At 41.0% G+C, this 27911-nt stretch overlaps 1 protein-coding gene across 9 annotated transcripts in view; it reads left to right on the top strand.

Annotated features, from left to right (window-relative positions):
* The window catches only part of ANGEL1 (angel homolog 1), a 92889-nt gene that overhangs the window by 41302 nt on the left and 23676 nt on the right, over positions 1–27911 (top strand). For 4 of the 9 annotated variants that reach the window (XM_054200845.1, XM_054200836.1, XM_054200847.1 and 1 more), the window contains 2 exons: positions 20554–20638; positions 27788–27911. In XM_054200845.1, coding sequence (XP_054056820.1) covers positions 20554–20638; positions 27788–27896 — 194 coding nt within the window. In that variant the 3' untranslated portion in view covers positions 27897–27911. Of the gene's footprint in view, positions 1–11083; positions 11175–20553; positions 20639–26692; positions 26757–27787 lie in introns of those variants that run through there. The other 5 variants (XR_008466333.1, XM_054200839.1, XM_054200838.1 and 2 more) reach the window with 3 other exon arrangements.

The following is a 27911-nucleotide window of genomic DNA, read 5'->3' on the forward strand; positions in this document are numbered from 1 at the left end:
CGTGAGGAAACTGGAGTGACAGTGGGTGCAGCTGCAGTGTTCCTGATGCAAAAATCCCATCTTTTGTTTTAGTAGTAACATCAACACTAAATGTAGAGAATGGTTGAAAAACTCCAAATGCAATTTTTTAAATTAAGTTCCATTGAAATTTCTCATAAGAGGGGAAAAATTCTCCGGCCGAAACATGGAAAAGCTTGTGTAAAGAACAGAACTTTTTGAAAAGTGTTGTAGGATTTGGCAGCATTTCCTTCTCCAAACCTTCTCCAAGCCTCTGCCAACTCTTGAGTTATACAGGGCAGAAGAAAGGCACCCAAGAGGCTGCACTAGTGTCCTAGTTTGCATGCCAGTTGGGTTCAAGAGTGTTTGTGTACTTCCTGTTTGTTAAAAAATACCGAGTTTTGAAGACCTAAATTTAAACAGGTTGATGCAGAGCCACAAAATTAGCCATTTAAGCTGGAGATGCTCAGTCTCAGTGATTTACAAGTGGTACCTTTATTCTTGGCTTCTTTCTCCAGTTTATTTCCCAGAAATAAAACATCTAGAGCCTTAAGAAAAGAAAATGCACTTCCCAGTATAAAAGCGGCCTAGAATACAGCTCTGCTTTTTTTTTATCAATGTCTCAGCCTTTCCTCTTTGCTTCCTTCCAGTATACGTCCCCTTGCTTAGAGGAAAACTAGCATGTTAGGATGCCAAACAAGGGCCAGAAAATGCACAGGAATTATTCTGAAGAGAATCCTATCCAAATTGTGACAAATTCAGCTCTATCCTCAAAGAATTTTACAAGGCAGTTCTTCACTATTACCCTGGTTTGCTGGTAACTGCTAATCTAGTATTGATACTTTTGCATTCACTAATGCATTACATTTTTTTGGTAGGTATTATATTGAAAACACTTGATGCCACACAGTGCCATCTATTCACACAGAGGAGAGTATTTGTTACTGTAGATTTTGGATGTAGAGTTGGATTTACATGAGAGTTAAATTGTTGTACAAAGAGCTGATTTTTTTTTTAGCTGGATGCGGGCTGAAAAGATGTTTTCTAAGAGAATATCATATAAGGAATATACTGCAGGGCTCAAGGCTCATGCTCTGGGAGTATAATGGACTCTGCAGAGCCTGAAGAGGTGTTGCTTTTCACCCAAGTTATTCTCTTTGTTAGTGTTTGAATTGGAAATTTATTGGACAGTTAATAAGCCTGTTCCTGAAACTTCAGAGATTGTATTTTTCACCCTCTCTGATTGGAGGTGGTGCTGAATCTAGGCCTCAGCTCCAAAACATCTTGACCGGTGAGTATATGAAAGCTAGATTTTTTTACTTCAGGCTTGCAAAAAAAGAGCTGTGTTTGTGAAAGCTTTGTGCCCTATTTGATCATTTGTCTGTTTCTCTGTAGAGTGATTGCTTAGCACTTTTTAGGGTAAAAATGTTACAGTGGGTGTAAGCAAGAGAACAAAATGGGAGGAGGGACATCTAGTGGTTGGTAATGAAAATGCGCATAATTAATCTTTTTCGCCTCCAGACTATGAAAAGTAAAGTAATTCCTAATAAATGGCCTGAGATTTATTGAGCATTTATAAAACTTGAAATTTCGAGATAATTTCTGATCAGTGCTACTTTTTCTGTGTGCTGTCAGCCTCTGGTGAGCAGTAACTTTCTTGCTTCATGACTGATGCCAAGGCCTGGTTATTCTTAACACATTCTAATGTCTTCCTGCTTCTGTTTTCCATTTCATGGTTTGTTTGTTTTTAGGAATATTTTACATGGCTATCCCTTTCCCACAACCAGAATCACCTTAGGATCATATGGTTTTATGATTATTTGTTTTTAGGATGTTGGAGGGAGGTAGTCTCATTAATAGCTCAGTTGTGAGGAAAAATTATTTGAAAAGAAACTGATCTCGGCAAAGATCAACTGTTTTCTCATGCTGAGAACTTAACTTTCTCATTTATTGCTCTCAGTATCAGAAGAGTTGACACAGTTCACTGTTCACTTCCACTGAGAAGGATTCTAGTCCTGGACCAGACTTCTGTCATCCAGCCCAGGTCTCTGCTAGCTCAGGCAACCTTGTTGAATGGATTCTGTCTAAGGGTACAGATGGATTACACCTGCATGATACTAGGTGAAGGAAATGGGTAGTTTTAATTATTATTTCTTGCTGTAATTTCCAAAGGCTTGTTATCTAGGCTACTGGACCAGTGTAACTAATCCTGCTACCACATACTTACGGACAAATTCCAGTTGTTCAGTTCCCATTGACGCAGGAGCTAAGTAAAAATCTCTATTGCTCCTGGGCAGTGCTTGGCTTCTTGTGTTATACAAAGCTATGATTTCAGGTTAAATTTGGAATACCAAGAAATGAGCTAGTGCATGGAAATATTTTTTAGATCTCGGTAACGAAAAATGTTGTACCTTCCCACTGGCCTGGCAGGCTTCAGAGAGAATAGAGACAGACATTTCCCTCAGAATTGAGAAAGGAGCGGGCTCTGCTGAAATTAGATCACTCCCTCTCTTACCTGGCTTCCTGGGAAGTCTCAAATGTATTCAGAAATCCTCCCACCCATCCATTATAACACGAAGTTGGGTAAGTTTGTTGGGTCAAGTTTAGAGTCATGGCCACTGCATTTAACCCAGTAATTAAAGTAATACAGCAAATTCTGTGCCCCAGAAGGCTTTTGGGGTGCATAGTATATAAATACATATGTAGCTATGGAAAATTCTGGGAAAAGAGGTGGCATTTAATACCTAGGAGGAGCAGTAGCTGTGTCAATCTGTCAGGCTGCAGGAGTCTTTGATTGGACCTTAGATACATCCAGATAACTCTGCCCAGCTTTGTTTCCTTTCAGTTCTTCAGGGGGGGCAGAAATGGAGAGGGGAAGATAAAGGGATGTGTGGCACATGTGCTGTGTGTGTTAGTAACGTATCCGTCACAGCTGTGGGGTCTGAAAGGGGAAGGAAGGAAACAGGTGAAGTCTGTTGTGCTCAGAGGAAGTCAGCACGTGCTTGAATGCCAGCAAATGGCAGGTCTTTCCTTTAAAACTCTGTCCTCTCATACTGTGAGAAAGGGCCAGGCTTGTCACTGTTAGATGCCCCCTTTATGAAGCTGTATGGTGAGCTTGTTTGGATGTAAGTTATGTGGAGAAGTCCATACTACAACAGGGACAAAGCCCAGTGCCATCATGGAGTCCCTCTGGAGCAGGGAGCGTTACAGGCAGGAGCTGCACGTAGGGGAGAACAGCAAAGGAATTTTCCCAAAACTTCAGTAGTTACAGCTACTGGGATATGACAGAAATGATTCTGAGTTCAGCTTCAATGCTCTGACAGGTACCAGAACTTCTTCAAAATGTATGCCTATTGCCTTATAACTTCTGCACATATTTTTCAGCATGGTATGTGATATGACAGCAATTACAGGTAAAGCCACACCAGCTGCTTTTGCTGCAGTGAGTCAGGCCTCTTAGGCCTATGGTGTCCACGGCCTTTCTCCAGCCATGGCTTCGTGCACAGAAGTGTCAGAAATGCCTTATTGTGCCAAATCTATGGCCCACCTCGACTAGCATTTCTGCCTCGGGCAGTAACAGCAGACAATACTATATGGGACCAGGACGCGATCCGCACCATTTCATGTTGTGCATTCCCCTCATTCTTTCCCAACATCCAGTTGTTGGATTAGGATTGTTAGGAGGTACACTTATGCCCATTCCCTTACCTGTTTTGGAACTACTGCCCGTAAATTATTCCTCTTTGTATGGCCTGCTCTTTTTATCTAGCCTGCTGATAATTTTGGTCTCCTCAGTCTCACGTGACCAAAGTTCACTACATGCTGTGTTTGTAAAGGAAAGTTATTGTTTTTGTCTGTTTTAAACCGATCTTGCACATAGTTTGAGTGAGCCCCCATATTTCTAGTATTGCAAGGTTCGGTGATTAACGGTGCTGCTCTCACTTTCTCCACCACCTTCATGATTGTGTAATTCTCAATTGTGTCCCCCTCAGCCTGCATGTCTCCACATTAAGGAGAGAAATCTCTCCTCATAATGCAGCTGCTCCATCCCCTAAATTCCTGTTGTACAATTCATGTGCCTGCATGAAACGCAAGTGCTTAAATGTGGATACAAATCAATCTCTCACTAGTTGCATTTCCCAGCTGTCTGTCACAAGGCAGAGTTGGCTGCCCAATTGAAGCAGCCAGAGGGATCACAGCATAACTACTTTTTTGAGCACCTTCTGTTTGACCTTTTTAAAGCTGTAGCAAGCAGATTCCAAGAACACTTGTGGGTTGAACTGCAGCAGCTTTCTGTGTTTGTGGATGGAGACTGGCCAATTCGCAGCCATCCCTGTGGATGTCTAGCTTTTCCTTGGCCTGAAACCAGCTGCTACAAAGGGCCACATCCTCACTAGTTGCATGTGGAGTTTCTGGTCACTTGGGTTACAGTGCTGGCCAGTCACCCCTTTGTACTTTTGGTGGTGACTCTTGCCTGTCTCAGTGCTGAATGTGTAGAGTCGTTTTTTACTTCTGGGTATTAGTAGCCTTGCTGTATGTGACAGGATATCCAGGGTGAGAATGTGGCCAGCTGCAGGGCAGATACAGGTAGCAGCCGCACTCAGAGACAATTGCACTGATTTTGGCCAGGACACTGATGCTGTTTATCTTGAGAAGCGGATGTTTAGAGGAAGTTGATGCTGCAGGCAGCATCTGTCACCGCACTTGTCTCTAAAAAGGGTGGAGGTTACCTTCAGGTCATGTGTTATGATAAAACTGGTTCTTATATGTTACTATTCTTGACTTCTGGCAGCTTATTATAGATTAAATTGTCCTGGTTTACTGAAAGTAATCCAGGTATTGTTTTTAATCATGAATTGAGGAGTTACTTCTTTCACAGATGACTGAGTAGCTCTTCTTGGGACCCATATTGAGCAAATATCCTTTTCTCGGTTTTAAGTCCTGTAGCTGATTTGATTGCATAGTGAAGGGAACGCTGAAGTGTTTGATTTTATTATATTGGTAAGAATTAAAGGGTGTAAAAGAAAAGATATCTAAGACTAACACTTGGTCTAACTAAACATGTAGTCTGGTCTATATAGTCTGGTAAGCAGAAGACTGCAAACAGAAAATTTGCTATATTTTTTTTTCTTTTAGAAAAGTAAAGATTTAAAAAATGGAATGAGAGTGACTCTTGCTTTCAGATATTAATAAAAATCACTGAATGTATCCGCTCATCTTTTTCCTGATTTTGACATGTTTATGTGGGAATAGTGTGAGCTACAACGGCTTTGTTTTGCAGTGACACTAATTCTGTAGGATAGGGCATGTTTTCTCTTGGAGGTTCCATACACACAGTGTTAGGAAACCTGCGGCACCTTTTCTGGATACATTTTGTGTTGGAGTGTCTTCCTGTCTCTTAATAAGAAGAGTCTTTCTGTCTCTCAACTCCTCAGATTTAATTTGCCACATCTCTAGCTGCTATATTTTCACTGCCAAGAATGTAACCTCATTCATCCTTTGCACCAAATGGTGTCCTGGAAACTTCATAGGTCAAACTAGGCAATGACAACGTACCAGAATAAACTCTCACAAACAACTAGTGAAGGACAAACACATACATGGTTAGTTCACCCCAGACCTCTCATCTCTTGTTCTCAAAACAATTCCTGCAAGCTATCTTAGGAACTAAAATTGTTACCATAAAGAGTAGACTCAGTGGAAATACTGTTTTTACAGTGAATGACAATCTTTCTTCCCACAAACTCTCACTGTTTCACACTAGCAGTTACCTATTTCTTTTTCCTTAACAGAAGCACACAATGTTACTGCTTCACAGGTAGCAGCTGCTTTTTCTCTTGGATGCTTTATCAATGTCTATCTAAGTGAATGCAAAGTTCTTGTTCTCAATATGTACTCAGAAAGAATTTCTGTTCTTGAAGGCTTTTTTCCCTTTTTTTCAGCTATCGTGTTTGGTCTAATAAAAACTACTACACTGGTCTACAAACTCATTTTAGAATAATTTGCAGTTACAGAAATGCTAATGCTGGAAGGAAAAAAAGTGAGTCAGGGCAACTGCTCCCTCTACTGTGTAATCCTCATGCCAGAAGCTCTGTACTTGCAGTGTTCATTCAGCTTTCTTTTTCCTGTGACACAGTTTTGTTAGGTGTTGATTCCTTGTGCATAATAGAAATTTTGAGAATCCCCAGGCTTTCAACTGCAAAACACAAATTTCCTAGTCACACTGGTGAAAAAGAATCACATTTTAATATTTATAAATCTTAGCATAAAAATCAAAATTTTGTAACACTAAAATAACTATAAAATATTTCAAATTCCATGAGGTATCACACTTATGCATTTATTAAATACAGTCTTTCTAGGGTTTTTGTTTTGTGAAGCAACAATACACAAGGAAATTTTTGATTTAAATGAAAATAGAAACATCCATTGCTTTCTGCAGTTTTTCATGTACAGTAAAAGTAGCTCACTGCTATTTGAGCATCTTCCATGGAGCATAGATAGTGTTAATAAAATTCCTCACTGGCATCTATGTAGCATAGACAGAACTAATAGGTTAATAATCCCTTAGTGGTGGGGGAGTTTTTTTGTTGTTATTGTGTTTGGGTTGGTTTTTTTTAAGCTTTTATTGGTCTTGTTATTTTCCTTCTAGGAAAACTTGTTTTTTAAAGAATAGACAAGTGTGTCAGTATTGTTTATGTGATTCCTGTGGTAGACAAGGTATTTCAAAGGGGAAGCAACATTTCCTGGAAGGTCATGCAGCAATCACCTGATCTCTTGAAGCCTGGTTTCCAGGCAGACACCCTAGGAAGAACACTGTGAACTCTTGCAAGTTCCTTGTCCTGGTATTTGTGAACTGGATTGTCCTAGGGAGTACACCTTCAGAATGCTTCAAAGATGGATATTCAGTCTTCATTTTAGTTGAGAATTGATCCACAAACTATTGTAGAGATAGAGACAGTGGCCTTAAACAAACATTGACTGCATCTGCTTTGGTGCTTTGTTTCTGAGTAGTAATGTGCTTTTAAAGCAGATCTGGTTGCCCTCATTTACTGCATGCTGGTTCATCTTACAGGGGGATTCTGGTGTGTGTGAACCACACATTAAATCCTTTGGAAAAAATGGAACCAAAAGCTGTGGTTCCAAGTGTGCACCAGATGCGTCCAACCCACAAGAAGCCATAAAATTTGGAAGTAAAGATTGGTTCTCACTACTGCAAAGCCCTCCAGTGTGTCCTGAACAATCCTGTTGAACCTCATGAGGTTCACACGGGCGTACTTATCAAGCTTGTCCAGGTCCCTCTGGATGGCACCCTGTCCCTCAGACATGTCAACTGCACTACTCAGCTGTGTGGTGGCACCACCCTTGCTGAGAGCGTACTCAATCCCACTATGTCATTGATGAAGGTATGAGCAGTATTTGGCCCAGTACTGACCCCTAAGGGATGCCACTTGTCACTGTTCTCCATCTGGACATTGACCACTACCCTCTGGATGCAACCATCCAAGCAATTCCTCATCCACGGTGCAGCCCATCCATCAAATCCATATCTCTCCAATTTAGAGAGAAGGATGTTGTAGGGGATTGTGTTAAAGGCCTTATTTCTCTAAGAAGTAAGTTGTCCAGACAGACAACATCAATAGCTCTTCCCTTGTCCACTGATGTAGTCACTCCATCATAGAAGCCACTAGGTTGGTCAGGCAAGACTTGCCCTTCATGAAGGCATGCTGGCTGGCTTGAATCACCTCCTTGTCCTCCATGTGCCTTAGCATAGCTTCTAGGAGGATCTTCCCAGGCAGAGAGGTGAGACCAAATATTGCTTCTTCATATGCACTTTAATATTTGCCATTAGTTGCCATCCCTCATCTCTGTGTCTTTGTTGCTCCTTTCTCAATCCTTCTCCTGGCTTGAAATGTGTTAATTTCTTTAGCTGTCCTATTTCTGTTGCAATCTACCCTTGATGAACCCCTCCTGTCTTCTCGCAACATCTCTTATTTAAGCATTTGCCCATTCTGCAGCAGTCTTTTGCAGTTGTGATAAACTCCTTCAGGATCCCTGGGATCTGCCTTCCTTTGATGAGTGATACTGAACAAAACCAATACCAGAACCAGTATTAATGTGCATTTCTTTGTCTCCAGCCCCTCCTGGCTCCTTTTTACATGCCAATTTTAATCCTGAGCATCTGACACCTCCAAGAGTTTCTGAGATGCCAAACTCCTCTCAGCTCTAGAAAACTTCAGCATATTTGTCTTTGTTTTAGTTAACCCATCTTTAAGTTTCTGAAGGGTCTCCTCAAGCAGGCTTTCTGTCATTCATTTATCTTTTTGTTTATGTAGCCCTAGGACAGCAGGGAGGATCATCAGAGGGAAGTTGTGACTCTTCTCCTTCATCCAGAATTCATGTTTTTGTTGGAACAGAAAATACATGAGTGAAGTTGTCTCAGTATCAAAAACAGAGGTAGAGAGGTCATTTCTCAGAAGAGATGTCTGACATAATCTACGACCACTTTCTTGCAGATGCTGGTTTTTTGGGCTAAGAAGGGCATATGGGGCTGGCGCCTCCAAATTCTTTGGAGGCAGAATGGAAACATACCCATTCCAACTCATCCCTGGTGCCTTTAACCTTGACAGAGCTTCATACAAATAAATTTGATCCACCATATCATTAATAATCATTGTGAGGGCACTTATAATCAATCTACAACAGGACAAAGCAGAGACTTTCAGCACGAAGACAACAAACAAGCACTGGCTGGTTCAGGTAGAAAACCATGGATGAAAATTTCACTTGGCAGAAGACTTTTGCTGCTGAATCAGTTAATCTACTTCCTGAGATCAGAACTGAGCAGAACAGAAAACATTTTGAATTTAAGGGTTATCTTCCTGGCCACAAGCTCAGCTCACTTGTGAGGGCAGAACACACTGTGCAAAGCTAGGGTGGGCAGTGATTAACAGGATGTTATAATACAAAAAGATCTAGGTGGCTAGTCTTGGCTTACTTAAAGGTTGTAAAGTTGCTTCATGTCTTTCTGATTCCATTAAAGTGGACTAAATAGTGGCCAGCTGGCAGAATATCAAGCTCATGCATTTAAGTGCACAAATTGTTAAAACACACGGCGTAGAGTCTGGGGTGACGGATTTATGATATCTTTGGCTATTTGTACAAACTTTGTGTCTGTATGCTGAATGTTTCATGGAAATAACAATTTTAAACACAAAATTTCTTCCTCAGCCGGCATGTATGTCTAGGCCAGCACAGGTGGTCAGAAGGAAAGCAGGGAGCCTTAGCACAGCAGGTTGTACCCCTGGCCAAAGAACTGGTTCAATGACAGGCCATGGGAGCCCACACAACCTGTGAAATGCAGCAGAAATCACGTTTTCTCCTCACTGGGAAGCTGAGCTCCTGGCAAAGAAAGCACGATGCACCTTCTGTTGACATTGGTCTCACTGTGTGGCTAGTGAAGCAGATGACTGCACTCACTTTGCTACAGTCCTATTTTGAAATCACAATGTAATTTTCAGATTAGACTGAGAGCATCTTCTCCATCCCTCTCCCCAAATGCAGTGCTCAATCTGTTAAATTGCGCGCGTAAAACCTGGCTATCGGCACTTCACCTGTCCCTGGCCCAGTTTTCTTCTGCTTGTTGTGAGAGGCCTATCCATGATGTAATGGGGAGAAGGCAGGGAAAGACTGTCACGTTCGTTGCTTCCAAAGGGCCTCTCTGCTGTTTTCTACCAAGGTAAAATCAAAAGTGGGGATGCTCTCTGTCATCTGGTGGCAACTCACTACCTTCATTGCCCAGTCTCAATGTTCAGCTGGGCTCAGCAGCAATGTTCATCTTGGTGTGAGCTGGGATCCAGCTGCTGTTGCTCCACAAAGGTAGTAAAATACTGAGAGTAGCTCAGGATTATTCAGACAAAATCTGAAATGAAATGGTCTCTTTGGTGTCCTTTTGTTGGTTTTGAAACTATGTTGTTGTGAACAAGTTGATTGAAAGATCTCATTGCAAATAGTGAGTTTAATTTGGACTGGTGCCACAAAGTGAACTGGAGCTTCTTGGCAAGATATTTATTTCGAAATTACATTATTTTTGGCTGGAGAATGGAAGTAAGATTATGTATTTTACAAAACACATGTAAGGCACTCATTGTACATAGGCTCCATATCCAGACTGTTCACATGAATTATTCAGTGGATTATTTTACGCAAATAAAAGTTGATGACAAGGGATGGGGGTGAGCTATCAGATGTTTGAAGACAATTCACTGAGGAGAAATTTATCTTCATGTTTGCTTGACTTTGCTTAGTTTCTGTTCTGTGAGAAAATTTTAGTGTAGTCCTGTGAACAGGAGCCACAGAACTCCTATTAATTGATTTCAGTAAGTTTTTATTTCTTTATGAACGTCATTATAAAACCACTTTACTTTTGAAATTATTTTTATTACAGTTGTGACTGTTTTTGTTATGGAAAGCAGTGGACTAAGAGAAAATTGTGAGATTATAAGTGACAAGTCTGAAGCCAGAGAGGGAACTTTTCATTAGAAAGATTAGTACTGAAGGTTTCTGTCACTTGTGACCAAGAATTGGTTTGGGAAAAAGTTAGAGGGAGGGGGGATAGTGAAAAAAATAAGGGAATTTGAGAAGGATGAATGGTTTTCTTGCTAAAGGAGAGCTGAGAAATATGCAGCCTCAACTTTCTAGTCCTTCATATAAAAAAAAAAAAAAAAAGAAAAGAAAAAATTTAGTATTCTTCCAGAAAAAATATAAGGAAACATATCCTGATTCTGCCACCAAGATCAAACAACTTATATTTGTGTTTAGTTTCTTCCCTGCAAAATGAGGATAAGGATATTGGGCAGTTTTTGTAAGGTGGTTTGAGAGCTATAACTGTAAATGCAAGGTAGCACAGCAGTGCTTTCCTTTGACGCTGAATGCTCAGCATGATGCAGGACTAAGAAGTTGCTGGCTAAGTGATGGTGGGATTTAGGAGCATGTGACAGTCACAAATAGTGACATCTGTGATTTTATACAAGTTCATGTGTTTTATTCTATTTCCTTTTTTTTTTTTCCCATGGGGGAAACTCAGGCAATTGCTTTTTCCAGTGCTGAGATATAAGCTACAAAGCTGATTCTGATGAAGAATTAGCCTGTCGTCTCTTGATGAATGATCAAAACAGGTACCAAAAATTTGGGTTATTTTCAAAGTTGTTTCTTTTTTAAAGGCCTGATTTTGAACTTGGTTTTAATCAATTATTCAAGTAATACGCTAAATCAAAAAGCATTTGATTGACTTTACCTTTGTTTTACCTTTATAGTTCTGTGTTGTTTTCCTAAAAAAAGATTCATGTTGACTGTAAACAATTCAGTTTGTAGCTTTTACTCTGATTTTGGCAGGTCTGTTGGCACTCCTTGTCTCCTTGAGCTACTGCACATAACAGCGCAGTTCATGTGGTACCACCTAAAAGCTCTGCTTTTCCCCAGAAGCATCAGATCTCCTGTGTGTGTGTTGTAAAGACCTCTTCTGTGTGAGCATGAATAGATTCTATAGGTATTTATGGATGTGGGGGTAGAAATAGACACCAGAAGACAGCATGTCAAAGAGAGGAACAGTGTGTGCTGAGAGGTCATGTCTGAAAGTCTCCCAAAACCTGATAAGCTCCAGAGGTTAGTGAAGCTGTTGAATCCACAAGCATAGATATATTAGCATATGAGTCAGCCAAATCTGCTGAAGACCACCAGCAAACACAAGGATCAACAGTGGGATACGTGACACACCGCATCCCTGATGGTGGTGGCTGCTATCTGTAGGCAGGGACTACAGCTATATACATACACACTAGTTGAAACAAGGGACCACTTGAAGCACTTTCTGAACACCTGCCTGGAAGCCCTTGTTGTATCAGTACAATCCTCTGCTTCTGGTGAAACAGCTGGGGTTGGCCTCCCAGCTGTGGCTCCAATCTGGTAACTACAAGTTAGTGTCTTGGCATGCGCATGAGTGTTCTGTGTGAACTGGATGTATCGCGTGTAGTTATCTGCTATTAAAATGAACAGCTTGATTTTATTATTAATAACAGCTTTACTAAGAACAAAATGTTCTTGTAAATACGGCTTGTGATCTCTGTCTTACTCCAACTTGATACGCTGTTGCGGAAAGGAAAATTTTCAACATACCGAATGATGCACACAAATAAATATGTATAAGTTCCTGGCAGATAATGAGGCCAGAATCAGCCTGGAGGATCAGTCAGGGAACTTGGGCTGGCACGTACAGGGTCTATATCGTAGAATGTGTTGGGTTGGAAGGGACCTTTAAAGGTCATCTAGTCCAACCCTCATGGGTTGGATGGGGCCTGCCTGTAGTTCTGTTCATATAAATTCATAAAAATAATTAAGTAGGCTTTTTTAGACTGGTCAGGTTACTTTAATGGGTGCCACATTTCTTAAGTGCTAAGATGTGAGGGGTTTTTGGATTTGGCTGCATTTTGGATAAAACTTATAATTTATTAAAATTTTACAATAAAGTATTAAAATTTTATTAAAGCACTTGAAATATATTAGGCACAGGGTTTGCATTTTCAAACTTCAAAAATGTTATTAAAATACGGGCATTTTATTAGTATTTGGAAATGTGGTTATTGAATACCTAAATTTTGAAGACCAGAAGCAAGAATGACGTACTGGAGGACAGAAAGTTTTATATGAAAGTAGGAAAGATATCAACAGGTGAAAACAGTGTGGGAATATATATGGGAACAGACTGGAAGACCTAGGCCTGTTTGCCACATTTTGGCAGTGGTAAATATAATTCTCTTCTCTCTGGCTCTTACATGTGACTGGAAACTGGAATATTAGTTTCCTCCTTTCTCAGTTCCCAGGTGAATTTCAACTGTCATTGAGTTAATGCATATGAAGAAAATAATCTCTCTTCACTTCCTAGCTAGCAATAGCGAAACTAATTAAGGCATAATTTTTTGTACAATAAAAGCTGAAAATACTAGGACAATGGAAATACAAGTTTTTGTTCTGTTGTGAGGACTGGAAATATGCTTGTCATGAATAATGTTGTTTTATAGAAATGAAAGACTATTATGTAAATTTGTATTTGTCAGAGCTGCAAAATGGAGACTAAGTACCAGCAATGCTGGCATTGTTATGCAGACCTTTGATTATAAAAGTCTGAATTCTGTAGAGCACATCAGTGCACATGAGACGGGCTTGTTGGGAAAAAAAACCTCTAGACTTTTATTAGCTGCAAAGGCAGTACATTCGAAGAGGTGTTCAGCCTGCTGGGAATATCTATTTCACCCTAGGCATGCTTTTACTGTGTGCTTCACATAGGGCATAGTTTTAGCAGTCCCCTGAAAATTTTAAATCTGCATGAAACATGGCACAATCTTGCAATGACAGTAGGATGGCTTTCGGGAGATCATAGAGCAGCTTTTAATATTCAAGTGCTGTGACTGTGTATCCATCAAAAAAAAAAAAATCCGCGGTGAAATCATTAGCCCTAAATTTTAATGGAAAAAGTAAAGCCTGTTAGTTCTCCAGATCTTTACAGCAAGATTTCCATCGACTTTGAGGCAAGGATTTTGCTCAGTAATAAAACTAGTAACTGATTCAGTCTTTACAGTTATTACTTGTTTCTGTTTTGCTGAAAGGTGATCTAGCAAAGTGGAACGTGCCTCTCTACAATTCTCGGTATGATGCTTATAAAGAGCCATTTATGGGTTACCCTAAAATTTCAGAAAAAAATTGCTATTTTGACAGCTAAAGATTTAATTTTCCTTCTACAATTACCAGCATAAATGCAAACACCTTACAATTAATGGAATTCTTCATGATTTGCAAAGATGTGGAAGACAGAGGAAAAGCTTATTTTCTTATTAGCTGTTTCTCACTTATTCACTTCACCCTTGTGTGAATTAATCTAACACTAGACACCAAAGCATCAAATGTGATATTAACTGGTGGAGGATGTTATTTTCTTCATATTGCTTACCTATTGTTATCTTCAGTTAACAACCCTAACAAAATCCAGCTCTCAAGACCAAGCCCTTCACTGACAAAAAGTTAACGTTACTTCAGACCTACATTAATACAGACTTGTGATTGATCAAGCCATTGTAGGAAACTGAGCAGGGATAAAACTTGCTGCAGAGCTCACAGTGAGGAAATGCTTCCCGGAGTGAATAATTCCAGTGTTCATCAGCTCAAATGTGTGGCAGAACTGTGAGGACAGAGACAGTCGTGTCTAAAAAAACCAGGTTAACCCCATAAAGGGAGCTCTAGGAGAATGATAGGTTGCTTTACCTCCTGTGATGGCTACAGTTGATCCTTCTCCTGGCCTTTACCTCATACACTTCCTCCTTGAATAAAACTGATCAAGTGCACACATATTCAGGAGAAAGGGTTACATATTTGTGCTAAGATTTATTAACTAATATAAAATCTTCATAACTATTTGAGACATAAAGATCTAAAATATTGTTCTCATTGGAAGTAGAAAAGCCATGTTTTTCCAACATTTGTAACTGAATTCAAGTTCCTTATCTTCCAGACTTGCAGTTTGAGTGTGCTATTCCATGCAATACAAGATGAGCACAAGGGAGGAAGGAGAGAACTGTTGACACGAAAATCACAGATTTGCTCACTCCTCTTTGTTCCAAACATCATACCTAGAGAAAAAATTTCTCCAGATTCACACACAGAGCATTCTGGTGGTGCTCTATCAGTTTCTCTGTAAGAAAGAATCTGTAAGATTGTGGTAAGATTAGGATGTCGGTGCTGTGCATGTCCTTGTGAATCAAAAGACCTTCAGCTTTGTGAGGTTTAACCTGCTTGAACTGAAGGGAGGCATTGCTGCAATTGTATCTCAAGTTTCTCCCATGTTTTTCCTACATGGTTGTGCTTTGAGACTGGAGACAAGTCCACGACAAGCTATGGAGGGTGGGAGTTTGGTGACTGATGACTCTGAATTTCTTCTGCTGTTGTGTGGGTCTGTAAAGAGAGAAAATCTCAGAGCATGCCGGTCAGTAGCAAGGTGAAGTTTGGATATGGTGATAGGGCCCTTCCAAGTCTTGTGGTACCTGTCTGTCTGCGTTAAATGACACCTAACCTTGGTCAGGCCTGGAAGGACACTTTTTGTTCAAAAAAAGAAAAAAATGTACACGGTGATAAGACCATTTCCTTTCTCACAGCGTCTCCTTTAATGTCAGGCCTGAAATATGAAGTCATTAGGGGATATTAAAACAGTGCTGACAAACTAATTAACAAAAGACATTACGCCGGATGGGCTCAATTTATCCTTTTTAATGGTTCTTATAAATGGGTGCCGCCAATTAAAATTAATAAAGATTTACCAGCGATTGCCCAGCATACACTGTTAAGGAGCTCCACTGAAGGTCGCCTTAAAGTCAGCCTTGTCAAAGCTGCAAGTTCAGCTCCCAATACCAAGCCATGCTGAGTTACTCTCATTTACGTTTTCCCAGGCAGTTTCTCTTTCTTTGTATTTGGCTGAAGTTGATACGCTTCTGTCTCTGCCTCTCTGAAACCTCATCCATCTGTCTGTTGATTCTATTAAAAAATATCCCCCCCCACGCGCTATTAGATTTGTCACAGTTTCACAAAGGAGAATCTCAACAGTCAGTCTAATGAGAACTTTGTTCTTTCCAAATCTGTCTGTTATGAAGAAAATCTTGACATATGGCTTTCTTTTTCAACCACTCTTTATTTTCTTGCTGTCAAATTAATGTACAACAGTGTCCCTGCTTAGGGGCGGAGTACGGACGATCAATAATGCCCTGTGTGGCTGTAGCTCTGTTCAGACTGAATTCTGCTGGGCCATGCTCTTACGGATGCCAGCATTCCACCATGTTTATTGCTCACGTTATGTGAACAAGGAAATTTAGGAATTCGTCCCTATACTTGGATGACAATGAGAGCCCTCGTGTTGGAAGAGTTTCAGCCAGCAACGTGGGAAATGAAAGCATTAGCTGGTGTAGGTGATTAGGCATTTAAAATATGAATTAGGAACGGATCAAGGGAGAAGTCTACTAATACCCCAGTGACTAAAAATTGATGACAAACAGTAGCTCCTTTGTAATGAGTCCACTAACAGGAAAACAGCTGGATAGACTAGCCATGCAGCCACTAACCTGACCAGCTGGTCTCTGAGGTTCTGCTCTCCATTTCCATTTTGTAAGGCAGTGGAGCAGGTAAACTGGCTGAATGCTGTTTTTTTCTCCCTTACTTTCCTTGAAACAAATGCTGGCAGAAAGACTGCTGTAAGTAGATGGAGATGCAGCTGTAGCTTGTGCTGGGCTGTGTTGACAGGTCCTTACTGATCTCTGTGTCACGGGAATGTATTGACTGTAATGTGCAGGAGACAGACCCTATGGGAGAAGGTGGAAATGTCTGCTTAAAAATTGAATGATTTGGTGCAACTTTTTGGTGTTGCTGCTATTAAGGATTCCCCAGAAGGCAGCAGTAAGGGACACCTGCTGTTGTCTTCTGATGCACATTTAGAACTAGATCCCTGATGTTAGATGGCAAGAACACGCTAACACTTTTGGAGAGTAGCAAACAGTTCCAGATTCATTACTCTTCAGTGCCTGGTAAATGACTGCTATATGCTGGAAAGAGGAGACCAGAAATGGTATCCTCTGTTCTGTTCTATCATTTCTTTGTAAAAATACTGATGAAGCACAGTAAATGAGCAGTTTGAAAAAGGAAAGAGACCCATGGGAGCAATGGTAAAGTCAGTGTTACATGAGCTAGAGAAACAGCTCAAATGATTTTGTGGGAAACCACCTCAGATTGCCACAACCAGAGCAAAGTGACCCAGTTGGGTCAGCTGATGAAACTCCAGGGAAATGAAAAGGATTAAATCTGTGAGAACTTCAAGAGAGCTGAAGCTTCATGTTGTTGTATAGCTGTAACTACCTCACTGGAGCTAGCTTCTTACTTGTGTTACTTTTTGCATCTCACTCCCTAACTTTTGAGTATGCTAAGCACATAGAGGAAATCTATACAGTATATTCCAGGAGTGAACATGTCCTCCTTGTGAAGCTTAAAGGACAGGATAATAGAGAAAAGATTTTCAGATTTTCTGGAGAGGAAGACAGGAAGGGGGTAGGAAAGAAAGGAGGGAGAAAGAGGAAGAATAAAATCTAAGGTGGAATTGAAGAGAAAACTAAACAGAAACACTATTACTGAGTAGAGTCTTTCAAATTGCTCTTAACCCTTGTGCAAAATTTTAGTAACTCCTCTAGATGAACACTGATTTATTTTTTTTTCTCACAAGCAGTATTCTTTGGCAGAAAGGTACGTTATTTTTTCTGATTGGAAGTATGATACATTGGGACTAGGGGACAGACTTTGGGTTTTGGAAGCAAGTTCTCTGCTCTATTGAAAAAAGTCTGCTGCAAGATTAGACATGAGTCAATCCAGGTTCTTCAGGAATGACTTGTGGGTTCACCCTGTCTCAATTTCCTTATTTATTTCTATTATATTTGCTGTGTGAAAATACATCAGGCATAGTTCTGGAGCAGACAAGGTACAGTGGCATGGCAGTTGATGGAATCTGTGAAGCCATGTATTCTCAGTGGAGAAAGGTTAAATGTTACTAGGCTTTCTGTAGAGTAAAGTTCTTATCTATGGCTAAGTCTGATCATCTTGAAATACATTTCATTACAGAGCCCTCAAAATTCCTCTTGAGCTCTCTGAGTATGTAAAAGCCCCAGTAACAGCAACACCTGTGAGAGAAGTTGCCCAAAGCAAATTCTCTGTTGGCTTGCCGAGTAAGTTGATATTTAAGTTGATGAAAAGAAGGTATTTGCACACCACTTCTTTATTGATTTTATTGGTTTGCAGAATCTGGACTCTTCCTACTCCACTTGGTTAAAATCTCATTTTCTATAGTGTGCAAAATATCCTTGAAATAAGCCTTTTCTTGAATCCAGTTCCTACCTTGTGTCCTATTATACTTAATGTCACAGGACTGTAAATTGTTTACAGTCCCATAGTAAAATTTTGGCACAGATATTTATGGCAGAGGTCTTCATCTTTGTAAATCTTCTTAAATCTCTTCTTCTGTGCCAGCCTGTTGGATGACAGAAAAACTTTATGTTAATCATAATGTGAATGGTTTTGTTGTTTAAGTGTATTGCTCTTTCACTGACTTGTTCATTTTGTTAAAATAACTGCAGACCTTTAGGCTTGTGTTGCCTAATAATAGTGCTTAGAACAAAGATTGTTTATCTTCAGATAGTTAATTTTCCCTCTTCCTTTTCTCTCCTCTCTCTATTTCTGCTGCAAATGTAAGGAAGAGCTTTGTGGTGTCCCTGTAAGCTGTTCGGTATTTGGTATTCAGTTTTCATGTGACTCTGGAGAAAGGGAACTGAAGAAAGGAAAATGCGTCTTCTAATTTAACAAATATTCAGCTAATGGCAAGTTATACGTATTCTGCATGTTGAGACTTCTCTTACCTGATCCTGTAACTGGCCTGTAGCAGAGGATCTGCCTATCTGAGGCTTTGCATTTTTTCCAGCTTTGTACTACTCAGTCTTCTCAAATTCCCAGTTGTTTTGCAGGCGGTTTTTTTGAGGTAGGTCTCCACTAAAATAACCAGGTAAATGGGCAGGAAAAACAACAGATGAGAACAAAAAGTGTAAAGCAACAGAACATCATGATTTCAAAAGGTCTAAATAGTGGGAAAGAAAATACTCAGAATGTAAGCAATTTCACTTTCTCATCAAGATACTCATAAAGCAGTATCATTTGGAGAGGCTATTCTAGAGCTTTCCTGGCTTCAGCTCCCACAGTGTGCAGAGCTGAGGGAACATACTGATTAACAGTGGCAGTTCTCTCAGAACTTCTCTGGATCTTTCCATCCTGGTGGGCCATACCACCTAAACTCCTGGGCTTCCTGGAATCTCCTCACACAATGAACTTACAAAACCCCCTGCTATTCAGGAACAGCCGTACATAACCTGCAGTCAGCTCTGGCTAGAATGCAGCAGCTGTTCTGTAGCCCAAAGCAAGACCATGCAACATTTAGAAAATAAGATCTGAGAATTATTTCATGGCAAAAATAAGATCTGAGAATTATTTCATGCAAAGCAGCAGGATGATTTTTAAGAGATAGTGTAGGTATGCGCAATAAAAGCAAGAGGTGTTTGGTGTTACTCTGCTTTGTCTTCTAAAAAGGGACCACATGTCCCAAATTTTGACTCATATCTTGCCTGGTAAATAGTACCATGCCTGATGGAGCGAATGGGTCCTGCTTGTGAGCTGTGGCATAGATTCAATATCTCTACTGTTTTACTGCTTCCTTTTTTGCATGCCCCCAGATTTTTGTTCAAATACTGCTGCCAATTGCCCATCTTAACAGAAGATATTGGTAAGCCATTAGGTGTACCACTGAGACTTGTTTTTGTAAGTTTGGGTATGAGCTCTGATCCTCCCATGTGCAGTGACTGCCAATCAGACTTATTCAGGATGCGTTAAAGGGGGATATTGGGGTGTACGTGTTGCAACCCAGTTCCAGGCTACTAAGCTTTGCAGTTTCCTCAAACAACCCTGCACTGAGAGATCACCAGCTTTTGCCTGCACTCGTGATGTACAGTACATTAATCGTGCCCTCCCTAATTCCTGCTTCAAGATAAATCTCTCGCGCTCCCATTATTTGGCTAATTGCTGTGGATTATATGGCAGTCGGGTGCTCTTTGGCAGGGAAAGATTAATGGAGGACATTTCCTTTGTTTTGATTTCATTTGCTAATTGCTGTGTGGAGAGGTGGTTATGTTAATTCATCCTCTCTCCCTGTTAGATAGCAGGTTTTTGTTTAGCATGTGCTGGGAAATGAGTAGGTTGCCAGGAATCCGAAATGTTTCTTTGTCTTGCTCTGTGGATTTGGGAGGGGGACTGTCTTCAGGCAGTAGGTTGGTTTTATCATTGGGTAGATGGAGAGCTCATATGCTTATGTGCTTTTGTATGTTTCCATATACAGTAGGTACTAATTATAGGCGCACAAAATGCGGAATCAAGAATTTTCTGCATTTTTGCTGGAGGCTGAATCATCTGGTTGTGGTCTCTTTGTAGTGCTGGCAGACCTGTGGTAGAAAGTCAGAACCCCACTGAAAACCCCGGGCCCTTTAACTGAGCGTGTACATCACCATTCTAGCCACTGGACAAGATGTAGGGTCAGAGCCTGTGAGCAACGAAGCATCCTTTCTCTCCCACTGAACTTGGTGCTGTTACTAGCTCTGTTTTTATTAGGAAATTTTAAAAACAACTGTCACCAAGTATGCAGTTCTCTCAGCTTTAGATAAATGTAGAAGTCTGAGGGAACTGGTCAGGTAATTGAGCCATTCACACTTGTTAGCCAGAAAGGAGTCCAAGCCAGTCACTGGTGACTGAAAATTGCTGCCATCTGTTGCCTGTTCTCTGGCTTTTGCAAAGCGTCTTGAATGTCAGTATTTTCTGCTGAGACAGATGTTCCCATTGCACATCTGCAATCAGGTATTTGTACTAATTGCCCCTTTCCATTGACAGGTTCATCCACAGCCATGAAAAAATCCACCTTCACCCCAGCAGAGATGCTTCAGAGCAGAGATTTTATTGGAGTAACATCTGAAAGGTATAGTTGGGAGGAATCTGCCCAGTGCCTTCTATAATTTAATTGTTCTGTGAATAAATGAGACACCTCAGTCTCCAGAGTTATCAGCTTGACAGTTTTTACTACAACAAAATTCTTTTGGGTCAGTGGTTGCAGCTATTAATTTAGGGATCCAGACATAAAGTCTTTATTATGGAAGACTGCCAGTCTTTCTACGAAGAAGGCTGTCAGCCAGTCCTCTTAGTTTGTGGAAAATGAACAATCTGCCCATCTTTAGGTCTGGTTGTTTCAAAGAACTTTAAATTGAGAACAATAAAAACAACTCTGGATAGTGATAGAAATAATTGTGCTAAGCTGTTTATGTTTCTGATAGTTTGTAGCAAAATGGAGGGGCAGGGTTTAGTTGTCTTTGGATTTATGAACTCTAATTATTATTTATTTTTTAAATTCCTGTGGAAGCTGTTCTGTTTTCACTTTATGCGAATATAGACAGGGGCACACTTACCTGCTGTAGACTGATCATTATTTTTCAATTGCCATGGGAGCATCTTCTTATCTCTTTGGTAAACTCCTCAGAAGAAAACATTTTGGGGCCTCTCACAATTTTGTTGCGCTGTTATTGCTGTTGTTTCAAGGTAGGCTCCCTGCGCTACGGCACCATCTATTTCTGCAGTGCCTGCATATTTCCGTTATTCTTTTTGCATCCTTTTTAATTTTCTTCCCACTGCTGTGAGCTTACCTATAAGATGAGCTTAGCCTACAGCACATCTTCTTGGCTGACTGGCAAAATTCCCTATAATGTCCAGACTTTACATTAAATAACCATGCAATGTCATATCTGACCTTGGACATCACTGGAATATAAACTAGGATTCTTCAGGCATTTCCTTAATTTCTTTAAGATTAAGAAAACTAGAATTTAGTGTTTAGAGCATGTGCTATATGCAAGCTGTCAAAGTTGCTTTGTGTAGGTCTTCAAACTGTATTTCAGTCTCCCAGACTCCAGTCTCCCAGAAGGATGAAGATTTCAACAGGCTGCCCGGAGGTTTTAAGATCCTGCCTTGTTTCATGCCTCCCAGAAGATGTCTGGGCAGGCTCAGGTCTGCTTTGTTATAAGTGGTTCCATTTGGAGTGCTTAGGACTCCTCTTGTGTCAGGCTGACAAACTTTAGCGCCAAGCAGGACTCTTGGTTGAAGGTAGTCATTGCCTGGAATGTAGAAAGTGGTTTTCAGAAGTCTCTTCATAGCTACTGAGAGCTTTACGAGTTATTGCTCATGGTGTAGTAGGGAAAGCGGCTTTCTTTTGCTGTATGTGTCACTGCTAGAATGTTTCTCAAATTGTGGCTGAGGGTGGTAGAAACATGAAACATTACAGGATGTTTCATGTTGGAAATTGTTTTGAGATAGGTTGTGACTCACAGTGTTTTACAGTAGGTGCCTGAGAGAAGGCCCACTGTGAACTAAGTCATGTGGAAATGACTCCAAAACACTTAATGTATTTTGCAATTCATAGTACTTATTATCCATGGCTCTCAAAGCACTTTCAAGAAAGGTTAATGTTGCGAGAAGTCTTTAACATGGGGGCTATTGTTTTGCATGGAATAAGCTCACAAAATCACAGAGTAGGATGTTGAATTGGGCAAGGTGACTGGGAAATCCAGAGAGGAAAGTTGGTTAGGAAAAAGATGAGGCTCAGATCCTCAGATGATTAAACAGCCTATAAGTGCAAGGGGTACTCATTGCTCCAAGGGTCTGAGCTTTGCCTCAGGAGTCTTAGCTCTTAATATATGTCTAAACCCTGGCTATTGCTCCTAACTGTGATATTATCAATGGAACGATTGCAAGGCTAGATAGGGGAGGCACTGTTCAGTATGAGGGAGCAATAGCATCAGCAGACCAGGACCTCTCCAACACTAAGTGTTAAAAAATTGGAAGTCCATGAGGTCTTTTTTATGGCACTAGGAACAGACAACATTGCCATCATGATACTGAAGCCATCGAGTCTAAATGTATAGTAACTAGGGCTGCCTTGAAAAAGCAAAGAAAAAAACGTGTCATGGGGTCACATGTTACTGCCAAGCAGTGACACAGCACTTAGATAGAAGTGGCCTTTATCGTGCACGTGTATGTGCTCTGAAGACTGAACTGAGATTTTAAATTTTTTAGTGGGCATAAAGGTTGTTACTGGAAACACGGGCTTGCATACACCAGTCATTTGGAAAGCAGTTCTTTATGAAACATCGTTAGAGGCAATTTCACCAGAAGAGTGGAAATGAATTTCATAGGCCATAGAACTAAAAAGGATCATATTAAGTACTGGGTCCAGTCCCTTGCAGTTTCTGATATATTTGAAAGCTGTGTAAAGTGAAGGGGGTTAGGACATTTAGTCACGTGTGTACTACTTTGCCAGCTGTTGTTAGTGCTAGTAATAACTGATTCCTCAGGGTGACTTTCCTGATCTCCTAATCTTTTAATTAGCAGGAACTGATAACAAGGAGGTGACCTCCATAGACAGGGCAATGGAAATGATATTGAATCCCAAACAGAGAGGGAACTCTTACGCTATTTTAGAGTTGCATACTATTATTTAACAAATTTTCCATCCTGCAACAGTGTTCAGGATGTGGCATTTCCCCTCTTAAAAAAAATTAAACAAAATTAAACACAAGTGGAGGACACTAGAGTATGGAGCCTTGAAACCCACCTGATGTATTATTAATGCACTTACTACAGGAACAGAGAACGCTAACCCCTGCATACCCACACTACGCGGCCATTTTATTTCTGCTCTGAGCAGGAGAAATACCATCTGTAGCGATGGAGGAATGCAGTTGGCATGATCCATCAGGCTCTTGGCAGTCTGCGAACTGCACTGGATATTTGGACTTCCTCTGCCTTCCTTCCTGATTCTGTGCTAAAATCTGCCTATTCACTTCATGTAGAGTTGTATTTGTTGAGAAGTCACTGGCATCTAAGGTTATGCCTTTGATCAGGTTGATGCTGGTTACCTGAAAATAAAACTCTGTCTCATCCATAATCTCTGGACTGTCTTGTCTTCCAAGCCTTCTTGGAAATAACTTGTCCAATAGAAATGGAAGTCTCATTCTCCTGTTGCTTGACCCTTCTGATTTTCCGATAGTTGGAAGATGTCTACAGAATTGGCATTGCTTTTTTAAATTGTGATCTCTCTTGAGTGTTTGTCTTCTTTCCAAGTGTGCATTCACTGTGATGAGCTTGTAATAAATAGTCTGCTTTGCTGTTCCCTAGAGGTGTTAGTCTGCCTAAGACTGAGGATTTCCTTTGTTCCATGTGTGGCATATAAGGCTGTGTGGTTTCTCTAGCGTTGCATCCTCAGCCGACTGACAGCACAGAAGCACTGAGCTCTTTCACAGGACGTGAACTGGACATACCCCTTCCTAAGTCAGAGGCCAGAGAGATTGATGTCCTGATGTGCAGGATGTATCTGTGCAGATCCTTGTAAACTAGCAACCAAATTAAAGCAGGCACCAGCTGGTATTCCCTCAGTAAGGAAGGTAGCTTATACCTTTCTAACCAGTAGGAAATACTGCCATTTATCTATTGGTCCATGCTACTTCATCTTTAAGAGAATATAACAAACAGATATGTATTTTTTTGTACTTCTCTTTTTCCTCATCAAAAAGAAAAAGAAAAATCTGGGCAAGGAAATGCAGAAATTATCAGGAAGTGTTTCTGCCTCTCAAGTATGCGATGGGGTGTTTCAGGCAATTTTCTCCTCAGAGAGGAGAGACCTAAGGGCAGATATGGGGTCATGTGAAGTCATTCTACTTCCCTAGCAGTGCTGCTACAGCTACAGCTTTGTCTTAACATGGCTGTATATGGCTGCTTACAACCAGCAACTATATCAAGTACATACCACATTCACCAGCTGCTGTCACGGGCTGAGCTGATTCCTGAGGCTCAGTAGTATCTATGACTTACAAGGCCAGAAGCGGAGAATGTATGGAAGTCTCCTTTGTGTGTTATGGCACTATGCATTCCAAGGAAATTTGGTGTTGAGCAGGCAGAAGGCAGGCAGGGGGGAGCTTGGTGGTGGGTCTTTTATGTGAAGGATGCTGAGTTGTCTTGGAGTCATGAATTGGATCTGTGGAGCCTTTGCTTTGCTGTCATTCCTATCAACCTCTGTTTTAAACAATTTTAAAAGCTGTGTTTCCTGCTTGTTTTTAGAAAGGGAAGCTAATTCCTCATCCTCCCTCCAGTTGGGTTATAGACATCCAGCGAGGTGGAAGGGTGTGTGTTTTAGTTATTCTTTTGATTTACTTACTCATGCATAGGAGGTGAAACGACAGGGATGAGCCATAACCACATGGGTCCAGTCACTGCAGAACCACAGAAGATACTGACTCTTACCCTGAGTTGATTGCTATGAGAAAAGGATGATTTGTCACATGGTTTTCAAAGCACTTGAAGATCCTTCCAGCTCTGTAAAAATATATGGAATTATCAATGGAGTATATAATCATAGAATCATAGAATTGTTAGGGTTGGAAGGGACCTTAAAGATCATCTAGTTCCAACCCCCCTGCCATGGGCAGAGACATCTCCCACTAGATCAGGTTTCTCAGAGCCCCATCCAGCCTGGCCTTAAAAACTTTCAGGTGTGGGGCTTCCGTCACCTCTCTGGGCAACCTGTTCCAGTGTTTCACCACCCTCATGGTGAAGAACTTCTTCCTAATGTCCAGTCTGAATCGTCCCATCTCTAGTTTTAATCCATTCCCTCTAGTCCTACCATTACCCGACATCCCAAAAAGTCCCTCACCAGCTTTCTTGTAGGCTCCCTTCAGATACTGGTAGACCACTATAAGGTCTCCTTGGAGCCTTCTTTTCTCCAGACTGAACAACCCCAACTCTCTCAGTCTGTCCTCATAGGAGAGGTGCTCCAGCCCTCTGATCATCCTCGTGGCCCTTCTCTGGACACGTTCCAGCACGTCCATATCTTTCTTGTAGTAGGGGCTCCAGAATTGGACACAGTACTCCAGGTGGGGTCTCACGAGGGTGGAGTAAAGGGGGAGAATCACCTCCCTCAACCTGCTGGCCATGCTTCTCCTGATGCAGCCCAGGATACGATTGGCTTTCTGGGCTGCTAGTGCACACTGACGGCTCATGTTGAGCCTCTCATCTACTGGCACCCCCAAGTCCTTTTCTTCAGGGCTGCTCTCAAGCCAGTCACTGCCCAGCTGCGAAAATGCCCAGCTGTGAAATGCCCAGCTGTGAAATACCCTGGGTGATTAATAGGGCCTGACTGTGAGAAATGATTTAGAACATGACAGCTCAGTCTGAGATTCCCAAGGGAGAATAAGCAAAGCAGTCCCATAATTCCCTATAGTCTCAGAAGGAATGCCATTAAAATATTAACTTTATTGCAAAATTAAATTTAAAATGCAGAATGTAACCAGCCAGTGTCCTTAATAGAGGCCATAAAGGTCATATCCATTGATTTTTGGTTTTCTCCATGGGATGTTGCCATCTGAGAATACTGTCATGTCCCAAGTTGAATTCTGAAATATGGAGTTTGCAAATGCATTTATCTGTAATTATTGATTTGGTTTCAGAGAGGAAAGTATGGTCAGTGAAATGACAGGGTGGTTAGACTTTCTGTTCTCCTCACAGGACCTAAGGAAAGGCCATGTTAGCCCAAGATCATTGCCTGCATCGGTCCCAGGAAGGGTTTTTGCAATGACTGCCCTATCTTTGATGATTCCTGCATTGTAATAAGGGACAAAAATGATTTCTTGTTGTCATACATGTTCTGTTCCCTTGCTTGAACCCTCAGAGACAAAATTCCTCCAATGTAGCAGCTGGCAGGTGTCCAAAATGGATTATAGCCAGAACCACGACCCCAAGAGAATATCTGTTCTTTCTGGGAAACAGCAAATGCACATCAATCAGAAGAGCACACACAAAAGGCAGCCCATAAAATGTTAGTAGACCTGACCATAGCTGAAGCTTTTTGGCCTTTCAACAAATCTAACTATATCATGGAAAGTCAATTCTTGAACTTCAAATTCATCATAACTAACAAATTTCTCTCGGGTAGGTGCACCTCTTCCAGCTTGTACAACAGGACAAACCCTACTGTTCTTTAACTGTTTGTGTGTTTCCTTGACCCATCAATGTTCCTGTCATCAGTCCAATGGAGCAGGTTGACAGAAATCAAAATATGTGGACTGAAAAAAATGTAGTGATGACACAGTGGGAGGAAGTACTAAGTCATCTGTGAATGAATCAAGAGAATCCTACAGACCTGTCAAATTAAGACTGGATGGATCAGTCACGTCCTGAGAGAAGACAGTGCAAAGGAGCATAAAATGTCCATCAGCAGTTTGCTCAAAGACTTTAGGCCTAAAATTAAGAAAGAGCTGCTGAAACATGTAGTGAAAGGACGAGGCTTGTAAACATACAGAATTGGGGTAAAGAGACAGAGGAAAATAAACCTCTTATACTGTAAGAGGGTTATAAGGGAAAGAAACAATAGATTATTCAGTAGATTAGAAGGATGATATTAGCCGAGGATATCACTACATCTAGTCAGTTTTTCAAATCACACAAAACATCAAAGAAAGAAGAATGTCTTAAAGACTAACAACATAAGATCGGTCTTCAGAAAAGACAGGGAAGGGCTCCCAGCAATCACACTCCTGATGCAATTGCTAATAAAGTAGCACCAACAAATGTATTTAGGCTTTTGTTAAGCATTGGCTTGTGTTTGCGTGTAGATAATATGGACAAAGGGGTCCCTAGGTGAAGAATCTCAGTCTGCAGTAAAGGTAAATGGCTCCAATGAGAGATACTGGGTGTCCGTTTTTATAGAGCAGTCATCTCTAAACTGTTTTGATCGGGCATCCTTACGAGTAAAAAATTTTTGGGTATGCTCCCGCAAGCCAGGGCAGTCGGAGTCAGTTCTTGAATCTGCTCGGCTCTGAAGAAGTTGCCTGATTTTCTGAGCTGATGTCCACCTGTAGTTTCAGCTGGGATGAAATCCAGGGTGGGCCACTCTCTGCTGGAGACACCATAACGCCTGGCACAAACCAATGCATTGAACTCAGACACAGAATGGCATAAAATCCAATATGCCTGAAGAGTAGCTACTGTATGCTATTGTTTCTCTAGCACATTGATGCTCTTGTCTTAGAACTACCTCAAGGAGAGATTTCTGTTATTTCTGCGATCATGGCCTCATGATGAGAAGGTGCTTGGCATCGCACAAGGTGGTGGTCTGTGCTCTATCTGACAGTGCGTAGGCTGCAGGCCCGGAA

Source organism: Rissa tridactyla, chromosome 4, assembly GCF_028500815.1.
Source record: "Rissa tridactyla isolate bRisTri1 chromosome 4, bRisTri1.patW.cur.20221130, whole genome shotgun sequence".
Lineage (NCBI taxonomy): Eukaryota > Metazoa > Chordata > Aves > Charadriiformes > Laridae > Rissa > Rissa tridactyla.